Source organism: Falco rusticolus, chromosome 6, assembly GCF_015220075.1.
Source record: "Falco rusticolus isolate bFalRus1 chromosome 6, bFalRus1.pri, whole genome shotgun sequence".
Taxonomy (NCBI): domain Eukaryota; kingdom Metazoa; phylum Chordata; class Aves; order Falconiformes; family Falconidae; genus Falco; species Falco rusticolus.
In genome coordinates this window covers 5,422,115-5,448,061 of record NC_051192.1, presented here as the reverse complement: position 1 = coordinate 5,448,061, position 25,947 = coordinate 5,422,115, and the positions used below count along the sequence as shown (strand labels likewise).

The following is a 25,947-nucleotide window of genomic DNA, read 5'->3' as shown; positions in this document are numbered from 1 at the left end:
GAATATTTTATGGCTTACTTTATGAACTGATTTGTTTGAAGGCGAGAATTGGCATGATACATAAATCAGGTGGATGTGTAATGAGTGAAAAATAGTTATGAATATATAATCCTCTAGGTTTGGAGTTAAATTCCTGTAAGTTAACCTAGAACTGTCAGACACCATTATTTCCACTTATATTAGTAAGCTTCAGGGCTAAATAGCTGAAGGGTCACTGTCTCTGTTTTATTGTTACATTTTTAACCATTCAGCAAAAATTTATCTGAATTACATTAGAATTTTAACGTACTATTTCTATATGATTTTTGTACAACATCATGCTTTGATCTCTAGTGCTGAAATGTTTTCTGAACTTGAAAGTTAATTTAAGATCTGTGGTTACAATGACATTTTTCTTTAGCTGGAGGAATGTGATTTAGTTTAAATCAATCTACATAATGATGGATAAGTTGGTGATAAATAGAACTCTTACAGCTGCAAGACTGATGCAACCAGCTTCTTCTGACACTGTCCATACTTACAAGTCCTGGAGACTACTCCAGTTGATTAAAAGTTTCAAATAAACTGCTGTATGATAAATTAATTTAAAATAATGAACTTATTGTTAAAATAATTTAGACATGTTATATTGTAATTCATATTTTCATTATATATTTCATCATATATATTTATTATTATCTTTTTAATGCGATGTATTTTTGCTACATACAGTTTTTTCAAGGAGGAAGTCTCACAAGATTTAGATCTGTAGTTGGACAAATCACGTCATTACAGTGCTCTTGGGCTTTTTGCAGGTGATGGCCATGTCTGAGAAAGTGGCCGTGTTGGAGGCTCAGGTAGAGAGAATTACAAGGGAAAAAAACTCCCTAGTTAACCAGTTAGAAGAATCACAGCATCAGCTTTCATCTCGGGAAATGGAGATGAATAAGGTAGGCACATTTATAAATGAGTATCTTTATAACTGTGACCTGAAAGATGAGATTTTTTTTTTCTTTCTGTTTCCCTCTGTATTGGCAGAGAATGTGTGATAAATGCAAACTTCGTCTCGATATCCCAGAGGCACAGTTTTATGAGTTAGAAAGATAACTTTTTAAGACTGCCAAGTCACCTTGTGATGCAAAAGCTAACCTTTCTACCTTGCAGACTGTGCAGATCACTATTTAAAACTGCAATCTAGTGTTTCATTAAAAATTGCATTTTATCTGAATGAGAGAACGTAGTATTCAACCCTGTCCTATAATTGCTACCTCTGGGAAATGCAGTGCTGAAATAAAGGCAGCTGTATCAAATCACTGTTTTTCAAGTACTTGCCTGTGGAATTTTTATATGGTGTACTGCTTTATTTGTTAATATTGATGGTATGCCTTTTACAAAGAGATCTTTCTTCCGGTTAAGAATTATAGCTTAACATCTATCTGTGTATCACTTCTGAGTGCTTTATTTTGCATGTTTCTCGATCTGTTAGATCCTTAGTATGAATCATAACATGAGAAAAAAACCAACCAATTGTAATCCAAAATTTATGCTGGGAGATTTCACATTGTTATAATTATTTGGTTTATTACCTTAGTTTCATCATTCACTTGTTACAGAACACGAAGATAAGGGGGTGCGAAATTTCTGTAGAATAGAAAATCTGAGAATTCAATTTTATTCAATTTACAGTATTTCAAAACACAAAGTTACAGCCTCTTGAAATGTCTGTATACCTTACCAATAATCCTAAGGCAAATTCTACCTCCTCAGTTGTTAATTGCAAGGGTTTTTTGGGAGCAATTAATTCCTTAGGCCTCTAGAGACTCCTGGCGAGGTTTTCAACAGTTCCTGTCTTCCTCTGCTGCCCCTGCTGGTAGAAATAAGTGAAAGTATTGCAGAAAATTTACACCAAAAAAGTCATCCAAACTTATTAGAAAATGTATTTCAATTTCAGCTGAAAGACAAATGAAAGAGCATTTTAAGAATGTCATGAGGGTTTGGTTTACCCTTTCTGAGACACCCTTTTGGTTTTTCAGACTGGGTTCACAGATGACTAGCACCACTTATGGGGCGGGGGTGGGGGGAAGGAGGTAGCAGGTATAAATATCCATTGGTCCGGAAAGAACGATTTTATAGCCTACCGGTCTGAAGCGCTCTCTCCGAAGAGCGACACTGTGGATCCAGTCCCTGCTTTGGTTCATGTTAATCAATACAAAGTTGAATAGGTAACCACCTTACCGTAGTTTGTGCCGTGGTTTTATTGCACTGTCTTGAGAGACTGGAGAACTGCATTTGTGTCCCTGTACTGAACTGAGAAGTCTCAAATACCTGGAGGAATGTCCTGACCATTGAGCGTTCGGGATCATGTGCAGGATCCTGACCCTTTTTGTTAGCTATGAAGTGACGTCTGTGTCTACTCGTGAGTCTGACTACTTGTTTCCCAGTTTGTCACTATTAAAAATGGAAAACAGCAATATTTTTCCTTCTGAGTTTTATCTGAAATTTTTTTTTCTGCATGCACCAGAAGTCAGGGAAAAAAGTTTGGAATGAGAATCTCCTGCCTTCATTCTGAACTGAAAAATCCATTATTAGGACAGCACCATCTGCTGATTCTTCTGTGTTATTCACTTTGTAGATGTATGGGGGAGCTGAAGGCGAGGATGGCTGGATTTTTTTTTTTTTATTTTGCTTGGAGGAAGTGACATATTGGACTTTGTTACATCCTTCGTATAGGGGAAGGAGGAGAGAGAAAGAATAGGCAATCTATGCAGTTTCATCATAGGTTTTTTTAGTTGCATATGATATTTCAGTATTAAAAGAAAAAAATGCTTCAGAACTTTGCCATTCTTCAGAGTATTTGTTACCGTGCATTATTTGCAGTAGGGCTCAATTCACAAGCTGTCCTTTTAATTTATAAGTGACACTGTTTTTTAAAGTTTTGCAGTTGGTTTGGTTTTTTTTTTTTTCCAAAGGAGGTTTGATTTACTTTTACCCTACCTTCTTTTAAGAAGAAGGGGAAAAAAAAAAAAGCCGTGAAAATGAGAAGAGGTATGAAGCTGAAAAATAGAATTCATTTGACATGTAGAATGTATGTGAGGAGATCATTGAGAGGCACAGAGGGCTGTAGCAGCAAATTAAAAGTTTGCACATTTAGGAAGCAAGTCGTGAAAATGTAAGTGGGGCAGGGAAGCAGCGTGAGTGAGTTGGAAAGAAAGTTCTCTAAGATTAGCTGCGAGTAAACACATTTATGTTCTCATTAGGGAATGTGCATATAATTAAGGTGAAATGAACAGTCACAAATTGGAGGTGATTGCACAGGATAAGGACAAAAAGGGGGCAGCTTGTCCACCATCCTTCTCCGTTCCCAACAGATAAGTTCAGATAGAATCATTTTGAAGTCTTAGATTGGGAATTGGGAGAAAAACATCCCTGCACAGCAGTATGAAAGTTATCTGAGAGGGATTGGTTTGGTTTTGGTGGGTTTTTTCCTTTTTCTTCATTTCTTCTAACCCCTCCACAGACCCTCAGAAGTTGAGCTGCCTTCAGGTGGAAAGGAATGAGGAGGTAACATAACAAACATCCCAACAGCAGAGAATAATCGTTCCCTTTGTGGAAGTGATACTAGATTTCTTTAAATGTTGCTTTGATCCCTTTCTTCTGGGCCATGCATATATCTGAATTAGGCATTGTTTTTAAAGAATTTATCTTCGGTTTATAGTAAGTCTATAATGCTAAAAATCACCGTATTAATATCTAAATGTTTTCTTTCTTAACAGTGTGAAATTGGCAAGATAAGAAACTACGCCCTTATGCAGGAGTGTGATAGATCATTTACTTCTAGGTTTTGGAATTGTTGACATAGACTTTCTTGGGAATTTAGAGAGAATGGGAGAAGAATATAAAACCAGCAACTGTAGTTTAACTGTATTTAGTAGCACATGTATTTACAACATAAATATTTATAATTAGCAAAATCTTGATCCAGATAGGATTGAATCTAGAAAGCACTGCATATTTCAAAGTTAATGACTATATAGAGAATTCAGATCCACCTTTTTATATAAAAACATTTACCATATGTAGTCTTAAAATATCTGTAAATTAAAATATGTTGCATTTAAATGTCCTGTAGAGGGCACCAAAAGATCTAATTGCAAACCCTGGGCTATGGATTCTTCAAGCTGCAGATCATGTTGTCTGTATAATCTAACAGGTGTGTGAAGAAATGCGCTATCAGTTGAATCAAACCAAAATGAAGAAGGATGAGGCAGAAAAGGAGCTCAGAGAGTACAGAACAAAAACTATAAGGGAGCTTGAAGTTAAGGACCAGGTAAGAGATAATACTGCTATAACTTTGCAGTTATTAGAAGCCTAAGTAGGGTTATTTCAGAAGCTGGAATGACTCATTTTTCTAATAGTGGTCATTTATTACTGTTAAATGGTTTCTAAATTAATGGCAACAAGCCAGCTATTACTGTTAAATAAATACCTCTTGATTATCTTATTCTTGTTTTCAGCCCTAGTATGTTCAGTTTTACATAACAGTCATCCCATGCTTTCATATCGAATTACTCTATCGTATGTATTCATACAATGTACTTAAATTGTATGTAATGTATACGTATGTTTATACACTTTTTCTCACAAATCCACACAAAATTACTTATACATGCAGCCTGACAAAACATTAAAGACTATAAGTGTAACCTAATGATATCAAAAATTAAAGTAATTTATCTTCCAGTTTCTTTAAAGATTCAAGGTTAATGAATGCTCAGATTCATAGAAAAGTTTTTTTTAAAAAAACCCAAACCAAACCAAAAATAACCTTCTAGAAAAAAAAAAAAATTCCACTAGGCATGAATTGCTGATTATCTAAAACTGTGTTTTGGAATAATACAAAAAACAGTATATAGGTAGTCTGTGAGAAAACAACCCATGCAGTAGGAAAGATTATTAGAGTAACCTGCGACATACTTGGCAAACAGTTTGAACAGGTGTAGTCTGCGTCTTTGGAAGTGCCCTTTTTTGTTGAGGTTCTATCTGTTTTTCTCTAGGTATTCAAACTTCCAGCTATTCCTTCCTAAGTTGTGATCTATACATGAGAGTGAATGTTTTCTGAGTACACAGATGTATAAGATGCACATGAGGATATTTTTTTTATTATGCATTTTTTTATTAGCGCAGTGTATCCGATACGTTTTAAATCATTCTTTTCCTTGTAAATAAGTGAACAAATCGGGCCCTGTGTTAAGAGTATTTGTAGGCAAAAATGCAGTATTTCTAAACTTGTATTTTTATTTACCAGTTCCCCAAAATTTTCATGTAGGACAGTAAGTTTATTAAATGACATGAGCTTAGGCTGGAAGCAATATTAATTCAAATTATAATCAACATATGTAAAATCCAAGAGAGAACTTGCTAGATAAAATAACTATTCAATACGTATAAAAAAAAAATCACACAGAGAAGGAAAACAGGGGCCTTTAAAGCATTTTGGTTTTGGGGTTGGCTTTTTTTTTTTTTTAACTCCTGCATCCTTTAGGCCTAAGGACACTTAGAAAAACAAAAAACAGGCTTGTCGTCTGTGTCTTGACAGATATCACAGATAAGAGAGTTGGCATAATCTTGGCATACAAATAAAACAGGATGTGTTTAATAAGATATTTGAAGAAGTATCTTGGATTTTAAATCCTGTTCTTCAACTTGCTTCAGGATTGCCTTTTGAACAAATTGCAAAATTTAACAAAATACTTTAACCTCATGTATCGACATACTGGTATTTTATTCAGTGTGGGAATGAATACTCCAAAATGTGATGATTTATAATTTGATATAATTAAAGTGAAGTGATGGGAGGGGGAGTTCCTATCAGCAAAGGTTATTAGAGCAATTCGGTAATTATGTAAAGTAATTATATTGTTCAAATATGATTGTAGGTTCCTCAAAAAAAAAAAAAAAAGGAAAACAAACCATTTTGAAATTCTAACACTCAGCATCTAGCAGCTGTTTTATAGCTGTGGCTTTGGTAACTTAGAAAGTTCCATGTAGGTCCCAATATTATTTAACATGCTAAAAGGCAACCAAAAAGAGTGTGTGTATGTTTTGGGGTTTTGTTTTTTGGTGCAATTTTTTGTTGGTTTTAAATCAAATTTTAACAAATGTTAATGTCATTGCAGATTATTTCATTTAAATGAAAACAGCTCAATTGCATCTAGTTTTGTTTTTAAAGAAAAACCTGAAATGTTTCATCTTACATGGCAATGAATAGCAAACAGTAATTGTTCTTTGGTCTCTCAGCCATGACCTGACCTTCTGGCTAAGAGACAGAGTTGATACTTTCCTTGGCCACCATCTGTTCATAATAAATACATATTTATTTTTTAAAAGTAGAAAGACAATAATGTATGAGTATTTTTGTGCTATTCCATATTAAATAGTGCATTTTTCTGTTTTAAAAGCAAATAATTGTGTTTCAGATGGCCTTTGGTATTTTGAAAGTGAGTTTATTGCTTCTTGAGGTATAATTGTATTTTTAATTGTGCTGTGGATAAATTCTAGTTTTGAAGATGTATTTTAGTTTATATATAGTTACTTTTAGAAAGGGATTTAAGTTATTCAGGTGTGTCAGAATAGGCAGGAATCCTGGTATGTACAATTTAGGATCATCAGATACATATACTTATATGTCAGTAAATACAGACATATGTTTATCATACACTTATAGATACAAATTTCTTCAAAACTGAATTTATGTCATTTAGGAAAATGAAAGGGAGTACATATCTTTGGTCTTATTCTCTTTTATTTTAACATATCTTTTCCTATCCTTATTGCTCTATTAGGACAAATAACAAATATTGGCACCTTGGCAGATTACCTGTTCTTAATATTTGACGTGAATATGTCTTACAAATGAAGAAGCAACGAGCAATGTTAAGACTGAAATTGAATACGTGTTTTGTGATATCATCCATCATGATCCTGATTAACATTAGGATTATGGAGGGAGGGGGCGAAAGACATACACCACACAGTTTCTCTACACAAAAACTGCATCTGTTCATCTGGCCCAGTATGTTGTGAAGCAGCGTAACCTACTGCCCTCTCTTCTTCTCTCTCAGCCCTCCCATTGTGGATGTAGCTGTGCCGAAATAACAGTGCCTTACTTAATACTTTTCCTTCTTAGGAACAAGCTTCGTAAGTTATACGAGTATAATGCTTTCATGGCAGTAAACTCTGTCCACACTAGGGGTTGTACTAGCACAGCTATATCTCAGAAAAGTCACACCCTAACCTAAATAGCTGTTATCAGAACAAAAATTGTGTGGCATATTTGACACAGCAGGACTGCACTTTTATAATACTTTTTTCTGTGAATTTGGAAGCACTGCATGGCATAATTTGTGCATTTCTAATAGAAATCATACTTCTGACACACTATGGAATCGTTTCCTCAGATTAGCATCACTTGCTAATTTCTGCTCTGCATTATAAAAATAAAAATGAAGTACACTTAATCATTTGCTTTGTGTTTGTCTGTAAATAGTTTTGATTTGGTTTATAAAATCTTGTAAGCTTCAGCATGTAGAAGTGAAAATAGTTTTGTACTATTGGTTTATGCAGTCCCAGCCAATTTGAGCATCATCCTTATTAGACAGTTCTTACCGGTAGCATTGCACCACTGGGAGTTGTGGTGGTCTTGTAATAAAGCAATAGGACTGTTAAATCCAACTTCAGAAACTTACTGAAGCTTTTAAATTTTATTTTACCATGTTTTGAGGAATCAAATAAATACTTTGTATAGAAATAAATCTGAGCTGGTAATCTTGGCCTGTAAAAAGCCATTCTTTTAATACTGTCTTTTAAATTGGGCAAACATAGCTTGAAGCAGGGAATTACAGAATTCGGTTGCCTACCTTGTAGGTGACAGAATTAAAAGCTCCAGAAATACTTTATGAAAACCCTCAGATTTTTAAGAGTTGCCTGTATGGAAGTTCATGACCCCAAATAAAAAGAAGTTTGAGAGTCACTGATATGCACAACCTCTATACAAATGGAAAGAGCTACACATCAAAGCATTTTTGTGTAGTGTGACAGAACCTAAATGATGTCTCTGTACACTATAGACTGACAATTTTGCAGACAAATAAAAATCTGGCAAAATTGCAGTCCAAAAGCATTTTGCCAAAAGGTATTTTGGGAATGTTTATCTCATTTGTCATAAATCCGTGATATATAGTAACCTAATTTAGACATTATAAGTGGAGAAATTACTGACTCTGTCTTCATCAGAAGTAATGCAGGCCAAGGATTTAGGTGTATATCCTGGGAATGCTGCAGAGTGCCCGATGCAAGACCAATACAACCTTCCAAAGACACTGATTCACTGAAGTGTCTTTCTATGAACAGGTACCAGGCTTCTGTGAGTCAGGCTATAAAATACTAAATTTTTCACAAGCTGGAACATTCAGGATGCCACCAGACTTTGTAAAACTTGCAAGTTTTAATAATGTCGATGAAGATAGGTTAGGATTATGTGTTATGTGTATGCTTGTACCGGGCCTATCCCTAAGATTTTGTGACCTCATTAGTTAAAAAGATGCTCTGGGGGTTTTACTTTGGAAAGAAATTCTGTTAACTCAGTTAAGCATACTTAAATACTATTTGGCAGGGAGGAAAAGCCCAAAACCTAGCAGACAGCTTAAGAAAATTTGATGCTAAGAGTTTTACTTGGTCTGACCTTGAGTATAGTGGCTTTCAAAGTAGGAACACCAAATTGCTTTTGGACAAGAAAGCATTAAGAAAACGTGATAGCCTTTGCTGTAACTGAACTCTTTTTTAATGTATCATTTTCCATTTGGGGCATTTAATGCATTAATTTGATAATGAGTAAATAAGGAGGGAGTAAAATGATGGTACTTTATGCCATGCTTTGATAAAAATTTTCTGACCTGTTCAGGAGGAACATTATTGTTTTTTATAACTGAACTTACTCGCTCATCTCAAGAATTCTGAGGAAAAACATTGCTCTACAACCCTGCAATATGTAACAAAATAGATGTTTAATTCCAATTACGTTATGGCTGCTGCTGCTCTGCTATGACATTACTTTCCTCTGTCAACCATCATTCCATAAAGATCACTGGTATGAGCACCCTTCATTACATTTTTTGTCATGTTTCTGTAGGAAGAATCCTTGGGATTCCCAGTAGTAAAATTTTCTGTACTGACTGGTCTAGGTTTTCTGTACTGATGTACTTCTCCTAAGCAGCTGGCCTGCTAAGAGGAATGACCCAGCTGGTAGTGAGATTTTTATTGTTCGTAGGTGTAGTTGGCCCATGTAACCTTGGTCCATGTTCTGTCATTCAGTGTGATGTCACCCCAATAGTATATGGAAAGAGAAAATCATTTATGTGCATTAAACATTATTCGAAGTAGGAAAAGAATTGCATAGCTCTTGGTATAGTGTGTATATGCATTATATTTAAAGAAATGCTCTTTTCTTCTTAGACTAGAAAAATGGTTGCTTTATCAATAGTTATTGTGCCAACAATCAGAAGAAAGAGTGTAAAAGTCCCTGACTATGACTTGTCGGTTGTTACTGCATAGGTTTTCTTTCCAGCTATTCCTTAATACTGTCCAGGAAAAAAGAGCCAGTCCCACATCAGTAATCTCAAATATGTGTTTGAAAGGATAAAAGGAGTAAGTTTTGTTCTCTCCTGTTTTTCAATAATGAGGTAGGAGTAATCTTCCCCTTCCTTTTTTCTATATTCATCCCTCCTTCTCTGAAATTCCTTTATCAGCAAGCAAACCATCTATTTTGCACCACCCCACCCTCCCCCCTGTCCCCGTCCCCCCCACAGTGCAATCCATTAAAAAAAGAAAAAAATTAAATCTTGTTCCACTGTGGAACAAAATCACTTTCTTATCTCTGCTGGTGGCTGCTGAGCTAATCTCTGGTACAGCACTGTTGTCTGTTGAAATGTGACTGCAGTAATCTCTATGGGTTTGGAAGTTTTGTTCCTGAAATAGTATTGCAGTTCAAATATTTTGGCAAGTTGAAAGCAAATATTTTCAGGGAAATAATGAGGTAAAATCCTTGTATAACATGTTTCAGCCATTCACTCTTGTCTCTTTCCCAGGGTATTTATCCACAGTATCCAGGGGCCATGTTGCTCTTTGAGAGTTTGTGCAAGGACAGGCACCTCAGATTATTGCTTAATTAAAAAACTCTCTGTGTGTATTTGTGAATATATACTTAGCAGTATTAATTTTTTCTTGCCTCAGCTAACAATTACAGGTAAAAAGTTTGCTTCAACGGGATTTAAAGATGTGTGCATTTAAGAGCATCTCCCTTCCATGCCATTCCCAGGCATTTCTTCCAGCACCCCTGCTCTTCCTAGCAAACTGCAGGGTTCTGTTTCTGTTAATTCTCAGGTTTTTTGGAGGCAGAGGGTTTGCGGTGGCTGACCTTTGCTTAGGTAATGGTTCTCATCTAGAGGCTCTGCATTTTTAGTGGATCACATGGGGTGCCACAGCACTGCCAGGTGCTGTTACATTTCTGTGCAGTCCAAGTGAGAAGGTGGTCACAAAGCTGCTTCTCTTTGAGGAATTCAAGAGTCCCAGCAGATCAGGCTAGAATTATAGCCGTCCAACAAATTACAGCCTGCATTGCTTACCTAGGTTATGTCTTCACTTGTCCCTCTGGTCCTTCAACATCAACTGATTAGTGACCCAGCCCCAGGGAGAACCTTTCAAAAAGGAAGGAACCAGGTGTGTTTGTTTATTGGGGTTACTTCTCTTCTTGTGTTTCGACTCGCATTAGTTGCCTGTCATGTCATGAGGGGTTTTCAGATTTCTATTTTGGGCTAAATGATTTATAGAATATGCAGTTGGTTTATGGTTTTTGGAATTGGCCTCTTCGAAAGAGGTGGTCTTTGTGGATTCTTTTAGGCCTTGCGTGCATTGTATTTCTTGCTATTGATTTGTATATTCTCACAGCTTTATAATAAATTACTTCCAGAAAGGAGGTTTCTCCTTTAAAACTAAATTTAGTTTTCCTAACTGCTTTGTATCCTCATTCAGATTTGAAAGGGAAGTAGCAATAATCCATATAGAGTGCAAAAGGAAGAAAAAAAAATTGTTGGGACATGGCGGGGGTTAACTTCATGATGGCCTTAACTCTCTTTACAAAGTTGGATAGTTCTTCAGGTGCAATATGCTATGTCAGATGGCCATGCCTGGGAGGTCTGAGGTTTAGAGACCACTCAGAACCTAGAGCTGCTTGATTGATATCAGGATTAGGACAGAAATGACTGCAAGCGACCCCTGCTGCATACGGACAGATAGTCATCCTTCCTCCAAGTGAGACGCCTCAAAATCTTGCTACAAACCCAGTCTTGTTTAGTTGGGCTTTTTAAAAAAAAATAAAAAACAATTAGTGTTATCGTAGGGTATGATGGCTCTGTCCCTGATTAATTCGTATATTAATAAATAAAGAAGGCAACATGGGTTGACATCAGTGTTAAACAGTGCAAAAACGTCCTGTCACTGTTACATATGATATCTAAGTGTATGTGAATGGCCATAGTGGTGGCACCTCTTAGAAAGGCCTTAACTGTAGCCTCAGTCCTCTGCACTATCACTGAGCTCGTTGCTTTGAAGTGCTATTTAGTAAACGAAACTAAGCACATGAGCATCAGGGCCTGTGAAATTTTACTGTGTATTAATATGAAGTGTATGTGGTTTTGTAGATGCTGACTGCCTTTTGGGGACGTACCTATAAATAGCAACCACCACAGTTATTATATTTCACTTTTTATTATTTTATATATTTTTGGTTCTATTTTATTCCCCTTTAATCTTCTAATAATGGTGGAGAAAGAAGTACGAAGCGAAAAGAAAGTACTGTAAATTCGCTGAAATATTTTCCCCTCCAGAATTATTTTACTGCAGAGTTTGTGCAATGGTATAGTCAGTGCAGAATTTATTTTTCAGGTTATTGTGTATTTTCTTACCTGATGTGTTGAGCATACTGATACAACACTGAATGTCATAAATCACTTAGGAATACATTTAGGTTTAGTCTATTTTTTGTTTAAAGTCTTCTAAAGTTGTTTTTGCATTTACTTCAGAGTGTGAGTTCTTCTATCACTGCTTAATCATTCTCATTTGTTTTTTAAAAAAATTGTCTTTTCTGTCAGTTTACTGCTATTTAAAATTCTATGAAAAACATCTGCTAGCTTGGAATTTAAAGTTGCATTTTTCTGCATACAATAGAATCGGCATCAGTATGACAAAAAGCAATTATTTTAATCTTTAATTTGGCTTGTTTTGAATGAAAATATTTCATTTTATAAGATTTTGTAGAGATAAAGAGGCATCTAGTTAATTAAACAGCACATTTTTTAAAAAAACAGAAGTATTGTTAGGTGAAGATAATTTCAGATAATTTACAAAGAGGATATTTAAAGATTCATCTAGTGTTTGAGAAATCATCTTTTAGGTTTTCCCGTAAGTTGCATTTACGTCACTGAAGAGCATCTCCAGTGTGTTCACCTAAAAATGCATTGTGAAATCAGAAGATAATTTGTAAACACATCACAAAGTAATGAATGAGAAGTGAAACACTTAAAATTTAATTGTTTCAAGAAAAATACATGGAAGGGTTCCATGCGCTTCAAAGTGGAAAACTTAAAATAAAAATGGTGGTTTGGTTAGTGGTAATACTGAAAAAAAGTATAATTGATATAGAATAAAATTTTACTGCAGTGATAATTCACCAATGCTTTAATTTTTATGTAGTACAACTTCTTTCTTGTAACTGAATTGGATATGCATGCGGAATGGTGTTAATGTGTTTCGACTTACTAATAATGCTGTTTCTTTACTGAGGTTTAGCTTGCCATCTTTCAGTGGCAAAGCGCCTGTTGATTTTCCTGGGAGTATAGGCCACTGCAGTGCAAGACAGATTAAACAGTACTTTTAAAATTATGTGCAGAAGTAATAAGAATATTAAAGTTGCAGAGTTAAGCACCAGAAGTTGCCTGTTCCAGCCTTAATGTAGTCTTGTTGTACGTATACATTATGATAATTCTGTTCCTTGTTATACTGAAAATCTGTTTCAGATTTTCTTAAATGTAAGATTGTCATCTGTCTTTTTGCAGTTCTGTGCTCCATCTCTTGTCTCTCACATACATTGAAAAGTTAAGTACTGAAGTACTTAAGTTACTTGAAGTAACAAAAGTTAAGTATTGAAGAAATACTCCGACCATGTTGAAAAAGCTGTATTACAGGTGATAGGCACTGAGGGATCAAATTAATGCTGTATGTGAAGCATGCAGTCAGCAAAATACTTGAGTTGGTGGCTTGTTTCTGTCCCTGCAACTACACTGGAGCCCAGATAGTACCTACAGAACTGCTTGCAACTTCCCAGTAGAAGAAATGGGAACTAAAAGTAACATGAAAACTTCTGTTTGAGTCTGAGTAGTTTTGGAAAGATGCTGCCTGATAAGGTCCCTGCAGGAACAGTGAAGAAGAACATGTGTTCTGTATTTTCTCTGTATTTTAAATTCTGATTTTATTGTGATCACCTAGTGATGGACTGGACTTGACATATTTCAGGATAGAGTGTGTTTGTGAGAATATTGTTTGCAGGAGAGAGGTGAGGGTTTGGGGTTTTTTTTGTATGAACAAGTCTTGTACGTTTCAACCTATTACCTGAGTTTTAAATCAAAGTAACGCGTAGCATTCAGAATAGGGGCTGTCTGTTTTCAGCGTGATGACTCCTACTAATTTTTTTTCAAAGAACGTTTTCTGGTGTTGCAAAAATAATTTAGTTTATATCTTTAAATATACCTGGATTAGATGCTTCTGGTTTCTGAGTTGCTGTTAGCATGTTCTCTTAGGTGGCATTTTCCTGCTGTCCCTTTCTCTGAGGTTTTTCTGCTGTTTCTGCCATGGTCATTGCCAGAATTCTTGTGTAGAATTCCTACTCTTCATATGGCTCATGCTGTGAGTACCTCTAAATACTGATATTTAAAATACATTTATATAAATCTACATACACCCACACACATGCACAAACAGACATGTACATGTACATATATGTAAAGAAGCTGATTCTGAATTTTGGAATTACTGATGAAAGTAGCAGAATTAAAATTGTTCTTCAAAACCTATGTTTGCTTTCTTGATACTTTTTGTAGAAATCATAAGACTCCTGTGGATCTTTAAAGATCTTGTCATGGAGTCATTGTCTGGGAATTTCCCTCTGCACTTTCATGACAACTGAAATCTATGGATGTGTTCTTGGGTTCAGCCCTGCAGGTTCAACATCTGCCTGATGGAAGCAGAACATTTTCACCAGAGGTTCCTGCACTTGGAATCTGCTTCCTTCTGTGGGTCTGTGTCAAAACCTGACTGAGCCTGTTTAACTTGAGGCAACGGTATAAAGCCCATCTGTTCCTTGAAACTTTTCCCTGAAGGAGTGATCTAGAGTGTGTTTATGTTCTCAGCTGTGGTTGTGCTTTTTCAAATACTTAGTTGATGCTTTTCAACTGACTTGTGCTTTGGGTTTTTTAAAAAAGATATGCTGAATGGATGTATTCTTAAAGCAAATTAAGACTGTTGCAGAATTTCTCAAACTTGTAAAGACAGTGAAGAACTCGTGTCCCTGTTTAGTATGAATAGAGAAATAACATTAATGTACTGCTGTTGTTAAGAAGAATAGAGCATAGAGAACCCACTGAGACTTCTGTTGTTCTATTTAAAACATGCAAAAGTCTCTGGAAATAAGTGAAAATGCGAAGCATATGTAACTGAATACCTTTGCACACCTGGTTTTAAAATATTCTGACAGTATAATAGGTTGTTACATTCTTTAGAGGGGAAGAGTACTAACGATTTTGCAGATAGTTTTGCTATCTTTGTGTTTGAACTTGGACTTACTGATTTAATCTGGTAGGTGGTCTATGTGATAAAGCAAGGTGACATTGAAAGTCTAATGAAAATTTCCTTCATGAACCTTTGCTGAGTGCTCTTGGGAGAAAAAAAGTGTACAGTTAAGTAATTAGGAAAATTAAAAATTAAAAGAAAGAACATTACAAAACCTTCTGGATGAAGAGATTGTGTTTGCGACATCATGTACTGTAAGTGGTTTAGGTTAACATTTTCATAGCAGAAAAAGACAGTATTATTGTGAAGGTGCTTCAAGTGCAAATATTAGGACTGAATTACATTCATTCGTTTGTGTAGGATGTTTGAATGAATAATTTCATTAACTAAAGAAGATATTGAGTCTTATCTACATGAAGAAGCTATCACAAAATAAGTTATGGTATGAATTTAAAGTATAATAGCTATTCACCACTAACTCGTTCTATGAACAATTTTTTTCTGTACTACAAATGACCTTTCACAGTTTAGTTGATTGAAAAACATGCAACTTCCCTCCAGCCCCAACGATGAATAAATATTTATGTAGGGAGTTAGTGCAGAATTTTTAGCATTTTTACTACATGTTAAAATTACATTGTTAGCTTACTCTATACTTCACTGGCCTCCTTAAAAGCATACTTAGGACAAAGTATAGTATTAGTTACAGATGTGTTCCTGCAGGTACTTGTATGTTGTATATGGAGCAAACTGTATTCCTTCTGAGAATATTTGTGAGAAGTGTTTAAAGTGTTGACAGTGTGGTTCAATTACAGATCATAAGTCTAGTATGCTTCACTGGAATCAAAGGTGCTGGTCATGCATATTTACCTATTGTTATTTGTAAAATGAACTAATAGACTCATCGACTAAGATTTACTTGCTAGGTTTAGTTGATATATAAGGACTGTAAAGAAAATGCAGCTGGTATGTTTAGGATTTAGTTGTAAGTCATAAATAACTTATTTTCAATGATGGTAAAATCACAACATGACCTTTATTCTCTTGCATAATATTAGGTGAATATGACAAAGCCAAATTCCCATGTGTCATTGCTTATGTAATAGATAAGGAAAATAAATGACCTCAAGAACTATCCTGTATCCAGCAGTTTCTGAAGATGGCCACTGCTCTGCTGCCTTCTGGCTTTTTAACACAGTGAATTCGGGACACAAATACGGAAGCCTTCACATGAGAAAAACAGAAAATGATTGAATGTGTGTATCTCTTAAACCATCTGAAGACAATAACATTGATTGTTTGTTATTGTCTTTTAAATATTATATGCGTTTTGGCTTTCCATAAGAATGTAATTTCAAATACTTTGATTTGCAGTTTTCATCAAGTCATTACTTTTGTTCTAAATAAAAGTGTGCATTGTTTTTCAGGAGCTTTGATCACATTACAATTTATTGTTTTAACATTTATTTTTATGCATTTCTTAAATATACTTTCTTTGGTTCTACAATTTTCTTAAGAAAATAGAAAAACTGGGATTAGAGCTGAATGGAAACAAACAGCGTTTGGAACAAGCCCAGCAGGATGTGACAGGAGCCAGAGAGGAGTGCCTAAAACTGACAGAACTGCTGAGTAAATCTGAGCACCAACTGCACCTCACCAGGTACCCCTTATCCTATTACATGCTGTAGTACCGATTTCATTCTGCTAATTTTTTGCCACAGGCTTCCCCACAGTTGTTATAGATACTTGCAGTCATTGACTGCATGGGCAGCCCTCAGTCATGTTAGAAGTGGAGATTTAAATGACTAAATTATGAACTACAAAGAGAGTTATGAACTATAATTTGTGAAAGTGACTAGTGTGAAGAAAAGGTGATGTTCAACTCTGGTGATGAGATGGCATGTTTTTGGGTGGGAAAAAGAACAGGGGAGAGTGCAGACGCATTCTTTTTGTTGTTGCTTTTTTTGGTGCGTCAAAAATACTTCAAATATTGTTTGAGACTGTAGTATACAGCAGTACCTTTAAGCATAGGAGTTCTCAGATTAATAATCTGAAGTTTCTGTAGCAGAATGACCAGCAATGTGTAAATGAACATCATTGTGTTAAGCTTCATTGAAGATTAAACAATTAAAAGGTAAATTACTGTCTATGTGTAGGAGGTAAGGTTGAGTATGCGAAAAGAGTGTTTAAGTCACTTGTTCAGTGATGTGGTACAGTGCAAACCCTGTGTGATGAGAGACTTTACCTGAGTTATTCTAGCCTGGTGTATAGCTCCCACACCGTTTACCGGACTGTTCATTACACATTTCTAGAAAACACCAGAAGGTTAATATGCCAGTTTTTCATTGCAGCTTGAGTTTTGGTAACTGCAAGAATTTTTCCTTTCGCCACAGAAAATGCTGTTGTTTGACTGCAAGGTTTTGACTCTGTGTGTGGTTTTTGTTTTGTTCTGTTGCCCCGCTCCCCGCAAGAGTGAACATCCAGAAGCAAATCTGGTGGCGTTTATTCAGTCCTTAAGGAAAAAAGTTAAGTTCCTTTAAGTTTTACATGGGGGGAAAAAACCCCCTCAGACTTTTAACACTTAGCAGAAGTCTGCATGTTTATCCAAGTCTTGTACTCTTTGAGCTTTGTGAGAATTCTGCCATTGAGTAAATGGAAATAAAATAGAGCCTCGTCTAAACTATTAAATTCAATGAATCATTTTTTTATTCAGCTACATTTCTGTGTAATTCAGAGCACGGTTGTTTAACAGATGGAAGAAAGTACCACTCTAACAGCCTGTATTTAGAGAAAAAATATGCTAGAGGTTAATGAACTTGAAAAAAGTTTTGGGTGAGTTGTTAAGATATCTAAAGTTTGGATTTAGCAGAACTTTATTAATAATGATTTGTTGTGATAGTTAACCAAATGGCTTACCACGCTCCTTTTAGCAAAAGGCTGATTATATGCAATAAAGCTCTGGATATCTTGGTGGAAATCTGACTAGCCAGTGTTGGAGTATTTTTTGTGAAAATACTAAACTTGTAAAAAATGAAGACTATTGCCTACTTTTACATAGCAAGGTACCTGAAGCTGGATACCTAACATACAGATGATTCAGGTAGATTTTCAGTCTGTGGTCACTGACTTCAGGAAGTTTCTGAGATGCAGATCACTGGAGGCTGGGAACAGTATTTTGGGCAAGTAATGCTCTGTGCTGGCCCTGTTCTCATGTAGTTTCACAGACGTCTGCTTTTTGAGACAGATGCTGAACTGCCACAGTTTCTTTGCCTGACCTAGTGCAGATATCCTAATCTTTATTTTATTTTTTCTATGTTTTATATGTTACGGCCTCTGCTTGTAAGTATGCTTATAAGTATTGAAATGTTTTCTATGCTGACATTTAATTCTTGGGGAAATGTATACGTTGAAGCACAGGAAATAGATTCAGATCTTTCTCCTTGATATTCTCCAAATTCTATAATACTTTATAGGTTTCTGTGTCCTTCTTATCTTTGGAGTCTGCTTTCCATGAAAACATTAGGTGATGTTGCTGTCATTGATGAAGAAGGTGAGGGGCGAAGAGATGAGAGATTCGTTGCTCCTGAACTTTTAGCCACAGTCCCTGTGTACTTTGATGGGTAGGGCATGCGTGCAGATGTTCTCGCCTCTTTTCCGTGAGTCGCAGAGGAAAAGATCCCCTACTGAAACGAAGCTTTTCCTTACCCTGTACTCCTTTTCTTCCTCTCAGATCACTCCCTGCCAGTGCAGGTTTTCTATTTTAGCGAAGGTATAAAAGTTACATGTCTCTTGGGGCACTAGTTTTGCATTTTGAACTCAGTAATGTTTTTAATGGATTGGTGCTTTCATAGTTGTTGCCCGTGAACTTCATTTGCTTGCGGTCTGCCTTCTTTCATTCTTTATTCCCTTCGCCTCAAATGGCAGCTGTGCCAGTGAAAATACTCACTGGAAGGGTAGTGGTAGTAGCAATCCTATGGGGGTTAGAAACTCATTCACTGTGGCACTTGCCAAGGAAAACAGATTTTAAGCTCAAGAGTCCTGCCTGTGGGAGGTTGCTGCAGAAAGTGCACTGATTTAGCGCATCTCTTGGGTATTCTGGCCTTGGCCCCATCTTGCTGATTCCCCTCTTTCCAGGAGAGGACCAGCTGGTCCACTCCAAGTCTTCTCACAACACTGGACTTGTGGGAGGCCTGAACTGCTGTTACACGGCTGTAGATAGTCTTTCTGTTGCCTTGCATGACCTGTCTATGTTGTTCTGGCAAAAATCGGAGGTAGCTGAGGAGATACAGAAAGAATTGTTTGTTTTATATGAATTAGTATATTACTGAGGAGAAAAGTTTTTCACTAGTCCACTAATTCTGTGTTTGGATATTGTAAATAAATAGAATAATAAAACAAATATGAGAACTTCAGATGTTAATATATGAAAATGAGTTGGTAAATATATGAGCAAATTAAACGAGAAAGAGCTTGCAGCCTATGTCTTAATGAGAAAAAAAAAGTGCTCTGCAGAGCCGCACTCTTCAGGAGACCCACTTCTTTGCTGCATCCTAGTTTTCAGACACCAATGATTGATTACCAGCTAAACAGCTTCTAAGTTAACAAAATGTACTTGTTAAAAATCAAGAAAAAAGGTTACAATTAGCTATTCCAAACCATTGCCACAGAGTTTAAAATTGCCTTTTCCTGTCACCTTTCTTCCTGGAGCAATATGTTGCTTAGAAATCCTTGCTATTAACATGCATTTCCGGCTATTGAATCTAGTTAGTAATTCTAATTTGTATGTCTTCAAATGACTGGGAAAATACAGAACTTTTGCTGTGTGGTTTTGCTTGTCAGTCGTGTAACTTTGCAGATGTCACCATGCTATGAGACGGACCATGCTTGTTTAACTTTATTTTTTTTACCCTAGTTTCAGCTTTGTGGTTATTTGTAGTAGAGTCACTGTAGTAGGAGAATCTTATGAAATTACTTCTGAAGTCAATGTTAAATTACCGTTACTTTGGCAAGGTTGGGTCTTGCTAACGAAGCTTATCTGAATCCATTTTTCAGCTGGTAGAAAACATACGGATCTTTTGTTCTTAGTTTATGAGAGAATAATTGTTAAAAATCATGTCATTATGCTAGTGGAAAAGATCACATAAAGGATGCAAGATGTGAACAACTTGCCCAGATCTTGGCATGTCATCTAATTTAATAACATTTTTCACTATTCTTGTGTAATGGAATCATCATTAAAAATCTTTCTTCTTTTTGTTTCAAAACAAATGTGAAGTTATTATTTGTTTCGGTTGCAGTCAGATATAGTTCCTGTTTGCATGTGCCAGAGCAGTTAGAAAAATCTTAAGTAGTGAGGGAATCACTGAATTTCAAAATTCAACTTTTTTCTATGCCATCATGCATTTTCTCAGGCACGGAGATAGGTAGATGGCTCGAGGTATTTTTGTCTGAAATGTCATCTAAAATTTGCTAGGAGTTGTAATTGAGTGGAACTGAAGCAGATTTAGTTTAATTTCATACTATTCTCGTTTGCTTATATGAAACATTGCAAGCAGTACTGAATGTCAACTTGTAGGTGGGGAAAAATTACTTAGACAGTAGAACTCATGCTTCCAGGTTCAGGTGACCCACCAAGCTACCCTGAATCCCTGCGTCACTCCCTTGAAGGATTAAAATTTATATTACAGTGAGTCACTGGGTGTTGTAGTTCTTGATTATTTTTTTTCCTCCGTTATGTGATATTTATTTTCTGTCTTATTTTTGAAAAACGATTGGATGTCTAGAAAGTAGCGTATCTAAGAAAGTGGCATTTGTGGAGGACAGTGGGTTTTAGCAGTGCTATAGCCTTCCTACTGTGCATCGGTCCTTGCTAGTTTCAGCAACTCCATTAACAGTAATTTGTATTACAGGTATAATAAATAAAACACATAAATCTATCATTTCACCTCCAGGTTCCTGTAGCATTATTTAGTCACTGAAACTTCGGTGTTGAGCTATACGTTGTCACCAGCGTTCCTTGTTAGAATTGCACCATGCCTCATACCTTGTTTCCCTATTTAAGCTATGCTACTAAATGATGAAATGTCAACTAACTTCTCGGTAGTTATACATAGTCTGCTAGGGAGTTGTACAGTATTTAGTATTATCTATTCTTTATTTTCTAGTAGCATCTATTAGTTAGCGGCACACTCACTGTTGTCCTCTTTCCAGTAATTTTAGCATGTCAGAAAGTCCATCATCTCTTCTGGAGAGGCAGTAACATTTGAAGAAATGGTGTTACTAATATTCAATGACTGAGATATGTTTTATCTTTCCAGACTGACTGACTGATGAAATCACCAATAACACTTGAATTGAGGAGTGGGGAGGGGGGAGAAGGGAGAAGCAGAAATGAGGTGCAAGGAGTGATTGATTTCTAATTTTTTTTTTTATTCTGCTCATCTTGTACAAAACCATTATTTTAAAGTGCTGGGAGGAGTGATAACATGAAACAACTCTGACAACTAATAAACTTTTTAGATTCTGCTTCATATGTTTACTTTTCATTAAATTTAGGGACGGTTGCGACTATGTTGTTGTGATTCAGTCAACATTTATTTCTATCTGGTTTTCATATACAAAGGCATCGGGATGCCAGAAAATAAACTGTTAACGGAGAATTAACTTCTTTGGCACGCTTTCATACTTATCTTCCAAATTAAAGAAAATGAAATGGGCAGAAGCAGAGTGTAGATTACCTCCTTTTTGTCAAAAATGGTGGGAATTTGAAAATTAATAATAAAAAAGGGAACAGATGCAGTAACATGCCAGAGGGAGATTAATGTGGAGAGTAAAATCTGTGAGCAACAAAACTGAAGCAAACTGAATCAGTGGGAGGTGGTTGTACAATCAAAATCAGGATAAAAGAGAAATTACAAACAACCCTGCACTTGTCAAAGTAGTAGTAATGAAATCCTGACTCTGCCAGCAGCGAGAACCTGTGTTAGCACTTTGGGGTAAGGCCGGGAGCCGGGTGCCAGGTAGGAGGGCAGCGCGAGGCTGCTGGGCGGCAGCCATCGCGTGTGGAACAGATGGCGGGGAAAGCTGGCCGGGGAGGGGCTCCTTCGCAGAGCTAATCAGACAGTAACGGATAGGGCAGCTGGGAGGACTGACCACCGAGAGGCAAGCGGCGGGGTAGCCGCAGCCTTCCACGATGTGTGCAGTGGTGTGCCCGGCGGCCGGAGAGAAGACCTTGCAACGTCTTTTCCGACCGCACAAAGTTTGGAGGCGAGCGGCAGCGCTCGCCCCAGCTCAGGGCAGAGGGGAGGCACGGGCCGGCCGCAGGCTCCCCGGTGGCCTGCTGGCCTCCGAGCGTCCCGCCTAGGTGTGTCCTGCCCCCTCCCACTTCACAGATACGTGGCTTTGCTCTGGTCCTGTCGCGTAGTAAGGTTATGCGTGTGTTTGTATTTTATTGTAGGAGCTCACTGAACGCAGAATTTGGCGATTGACAGAAATACAAAAGCACGTGGGTCCGGGGACCGATCCAGCAAAGCGATAAGAAAACTTTGCTCCTGTCGAAAGCGGGGAGAGCTGTAGGTCGGCACCTTCCCACAGGGTTGGGCCTCTCCGATGAATGAGACCAGTTTTCTGATGCTTTATTTTTGCTCCGAGGAGGCACTTCCCTCTTCATAAACAAGAGGAATGAATGGAGGTCCGAGCCTTCTGATCTTGAGTCACATGAATAATTTGACTCACGTAAGAAGTAAAGATCAATAGGATTTCTTGCGCAAGTAAGAGGTAGTCATGTGCGAGAGGATTACAAGGTCGTGCCCCGTATTGATGACTGTCAGCTTGAAAGAGAAATGCAAACAAAATTTTATCAAGGAAAGGGGGAAATAAAATCCTGAAGTGCAGCAAGGGAGACCTAACCTATTGCTGCCCAGAGTTGTGTGGTTGGGATATGTGACACTTTTTTTAGACAGTCTCAACAAAGAAATCTACATCTCCCCGCATCTGCTTTTTGAACTTGTATATCTCTCGTCTGCAGAAGGTTTATAGCTTGGCTCAATTATTCATTTTGAGCAGGGAGGGGAGGAAACATTACAGGGATTTGAAATAGGTGGTATAACATAGCCATATGCTATTTATGCAGCAGTTTCTGCAATAAATCTAATTTGGTGCTGTCAAAGAAAATTAGACTTATTTGATATAGCAGCACATTAGTAAATGATTGTGGTAGCTTTGAAAGTTGTCATTCACTCTGCTTTACTTGCAATGGAATCTTGAAAAGCCTCTTTCCCCCTTCCTTTTCCCCTGAGCAACTCTGTGAAAATGTCTTAGTTCTTTGTCCTGCAGCTGTAGAAACTGCAAATATTTCCACAACTGGAAAAAAAAAAAAGTCTGGCTTTAAGGTAATTGAAGAAGGGGATGGAAGAAAGAATAACCTCTGTTGTTAGCGATTATATGAATGTATAAGTGGAAAAATCAATAAAGTGGTGGGGGATAAATTTCTCTTTTGCCTACAGGTTTTCATAGTGCAGCTGAAATTGTTTATCTGATTATACAGCATGTAGATAAATTAGCCGCTCCGCGTTATTATAGAAGGTAAAATATTTTACCTGCCATGATAAGACCATATGCTGCTTTATGAAGACTGATACTGAATGATTTGAAATAAATCGGCTCTGTCGTCTTCTGGCAGAGCCTTGTAGAAATTTTGAAGCTGATACACTTTGTGTCGAGATAATACACAATTATTTAAATATATTTCTATTTAAACATATCTAAGATGATTGTACAAATGTGTAAAGTCCATTGATGAAGTTTGAAAGGGAAAGAAAGAAAACAGAAGGGAAGGAGTAAAGAATAAATCCAAAATCGTGTGTTGAATTTGTATATGAAAGAATTTATAAATCACCCTTTTTTTTTTTTTTTCATTTTTAAACATGGTTGACAATTTAATTTATTGTCCGACACCACACAATTTCTCAAGGAAAAGGCATTAATAAATTTTCAGATTTTAGTTTTAGATTCATCTAAATTTTTCTCCATGGCATTTAAACTGCAACTGCTCACATCAAATTTCTCTAATGATTTCATCTTTTATACATCACATCAGGTTGTTGAGGCAGCCAAATTGCTACTGCATGTAGAGTGTGGTTCAGGAGCAGTGACAATACTTAAAGCGCTTTGGAGCGAGCAGTGAATTGAGATGAAATACAGAAGAGCCTAACTGCTGTAGAAAACAAACATCTTTATAAGGTCTTTGTTTTGAGCAGTTATTATTCAGCACTAACAGTAATAAGTTTATGTGTGTGTATCAAATATTTGCTTTGATCTCATTCAAATTAGGTTTTCTATTTGTGTGACTAATAACAACAGGATAATGATTTTTTTATTATTTTTTTTTTTTTTGAAGCACAAAAATCTTTCAGACACACATATTGAAGGCTGCTGGATTTTTTGCTGAATTTGCTACTGGAAAAATGGTTCTGATTTTTATCTTTATTTTTTACTTTTTTTTAGGGCTTTTTTCTCAAGTACATCTGAAGGCTTGTTTTTGGAATAAACTAAAATGTACTTTTTTTTATTTGCGCTTGGTATTTGTGAGCTTAAACAATTTTAAAAGCTGCCTTGTGCCTTCAAAAGTATATTCAAAGTTGTTTACTTTGTGCAGTCATAGTGGTTGTTGGTTTGTTTTGTTGTTTGGGTTTTTTTTCTTCTGTGCCAAGATTGAGCTGTTGGATTTCTTGTCTAGAAAAAAAAAAATCAGCAGAGAACCCAAAGGGTGCTCGTCTAAGGGACTTAATCACACTTGACACAGAAGAGCTTCAGCCTGTAGGTTGTCATCTCCAGAGAAGGTAGCTGGTGGAGGGAGGGAGGAAGGAAGGAAGGAAGGAAGAAAAAAAAATAAATCACCTGAGCCAGCTTTGGCTGCCTGGCTGCTCTGCTCACCCCTTGCTCAGTGCCCTTGTGGCCGGGGCTTGGTCAGGGGGACAGCGTGAGCCGGGAGATGCCCGTCCTGAGCAAGCAGATGAGCGCAGCCTCGGCTGTCGGCTACTTGACAGGGCTGACCTTCTTCCCCTGGCCGTGCTGGCAGCCTGGCAAGCTGAATAGCGTGCCGCTGCTGGTTGCCCCTGTGTTCCTGGTGGACTGCTTTTTTTCTAGAAATAGGAGCAACTGTTCTTGATTAGCTTCTCCTTCTTGTTCAGTTGCCTTCTATAGGGCTTAAATCGAACGGTGGAATAAAAGTTTCTCTGTAGTTAGGTGGGACACTGCTGAATATTCCTTTTGTTGCAGAGCTCCTCCTCTGTGGAGACAGAAGTGCTTTTGTTCACCTGCGTGTAGTTTCCTACGGAAGAAGATCGTAGCATCAAAAAAATAAAAAAATAATTAAAAAAAAATCCCTTGCAAATGCAGGGACTAATCCCCATATAAGGGATCTATCAGTATTAAGTTTTTATTCAGCTAAACTTGTGCAGTATTTGTCAATGCAATTTTCATTAGAGTCAAATTCAGACCTAACATAAGTATAACTGCATTTCTGCTAATGAGATTGGATTACCTCCTGGATTTGCTCCCAGAAAGCTTTACTTTAAATTCATTTTTTGGTAAAAGGGTAATAAAATGGGTGGTTCATTATAATTGCTTACAAAACTTAAAATATGTATTTTATATTTTGGTATTGTATTTAGTCTGGGTGAAAGATTTTAATTTTTTTTAAAGGATACCCAAGGTATGCAGTGAAACTGAAAGGTGTTTCTTATTTTAGAAGAGTGAGGTGTCAAGGAGGTTAGTTAATAATTCAGGAGCTTGTGGTTATCAGAATGTATTCCTGAAAAGAAATATGGGCACAGGAATTGCTAAAAATAATGCATCCTGTCGACAACATGAATTTAGTCTCAGCCCTGACAAAGAATCTTTACAATTTGTCTCAACGTGGAAGGCAGTATTTTAACAGAGTTGCATATGTGTGTTTTACAAGGCTTGAAAACAAGAAAAAATATTCAGGATTTTTTTCCCCTTAAATAGTGTTGCATTTGAAACATCAGTAGGTAAGTTTAAAAAAAAAATGCTGCAGATGAAATAATTTAC

At 36.7% G+C, this 25,947-nt stretch overlaps 1 protein-coding gene across 1 annotated transcript in view; it reads left to right on the top strand.

Moving 5' to 3' along the window:
- The window catches only part of SDCCAG8 (SHH signaling and ciliogenesis regulator SDCCAG8), a 118,793-nt gene that overhangs the window by 28,529 nt on the left and 64,317 nt on the right, over positions 1–25,947 (top strand). The window contains 3 exon segments of the mRNA XM_037393012.1: positions 795–929; positions 4,190–4,306; positions 16,392–16,534. Coding sequence (XP_037248909.1) covers positions 795–929; positions 4,190–4,306; positions 16,392–16,534 — 395 coding nt within the window.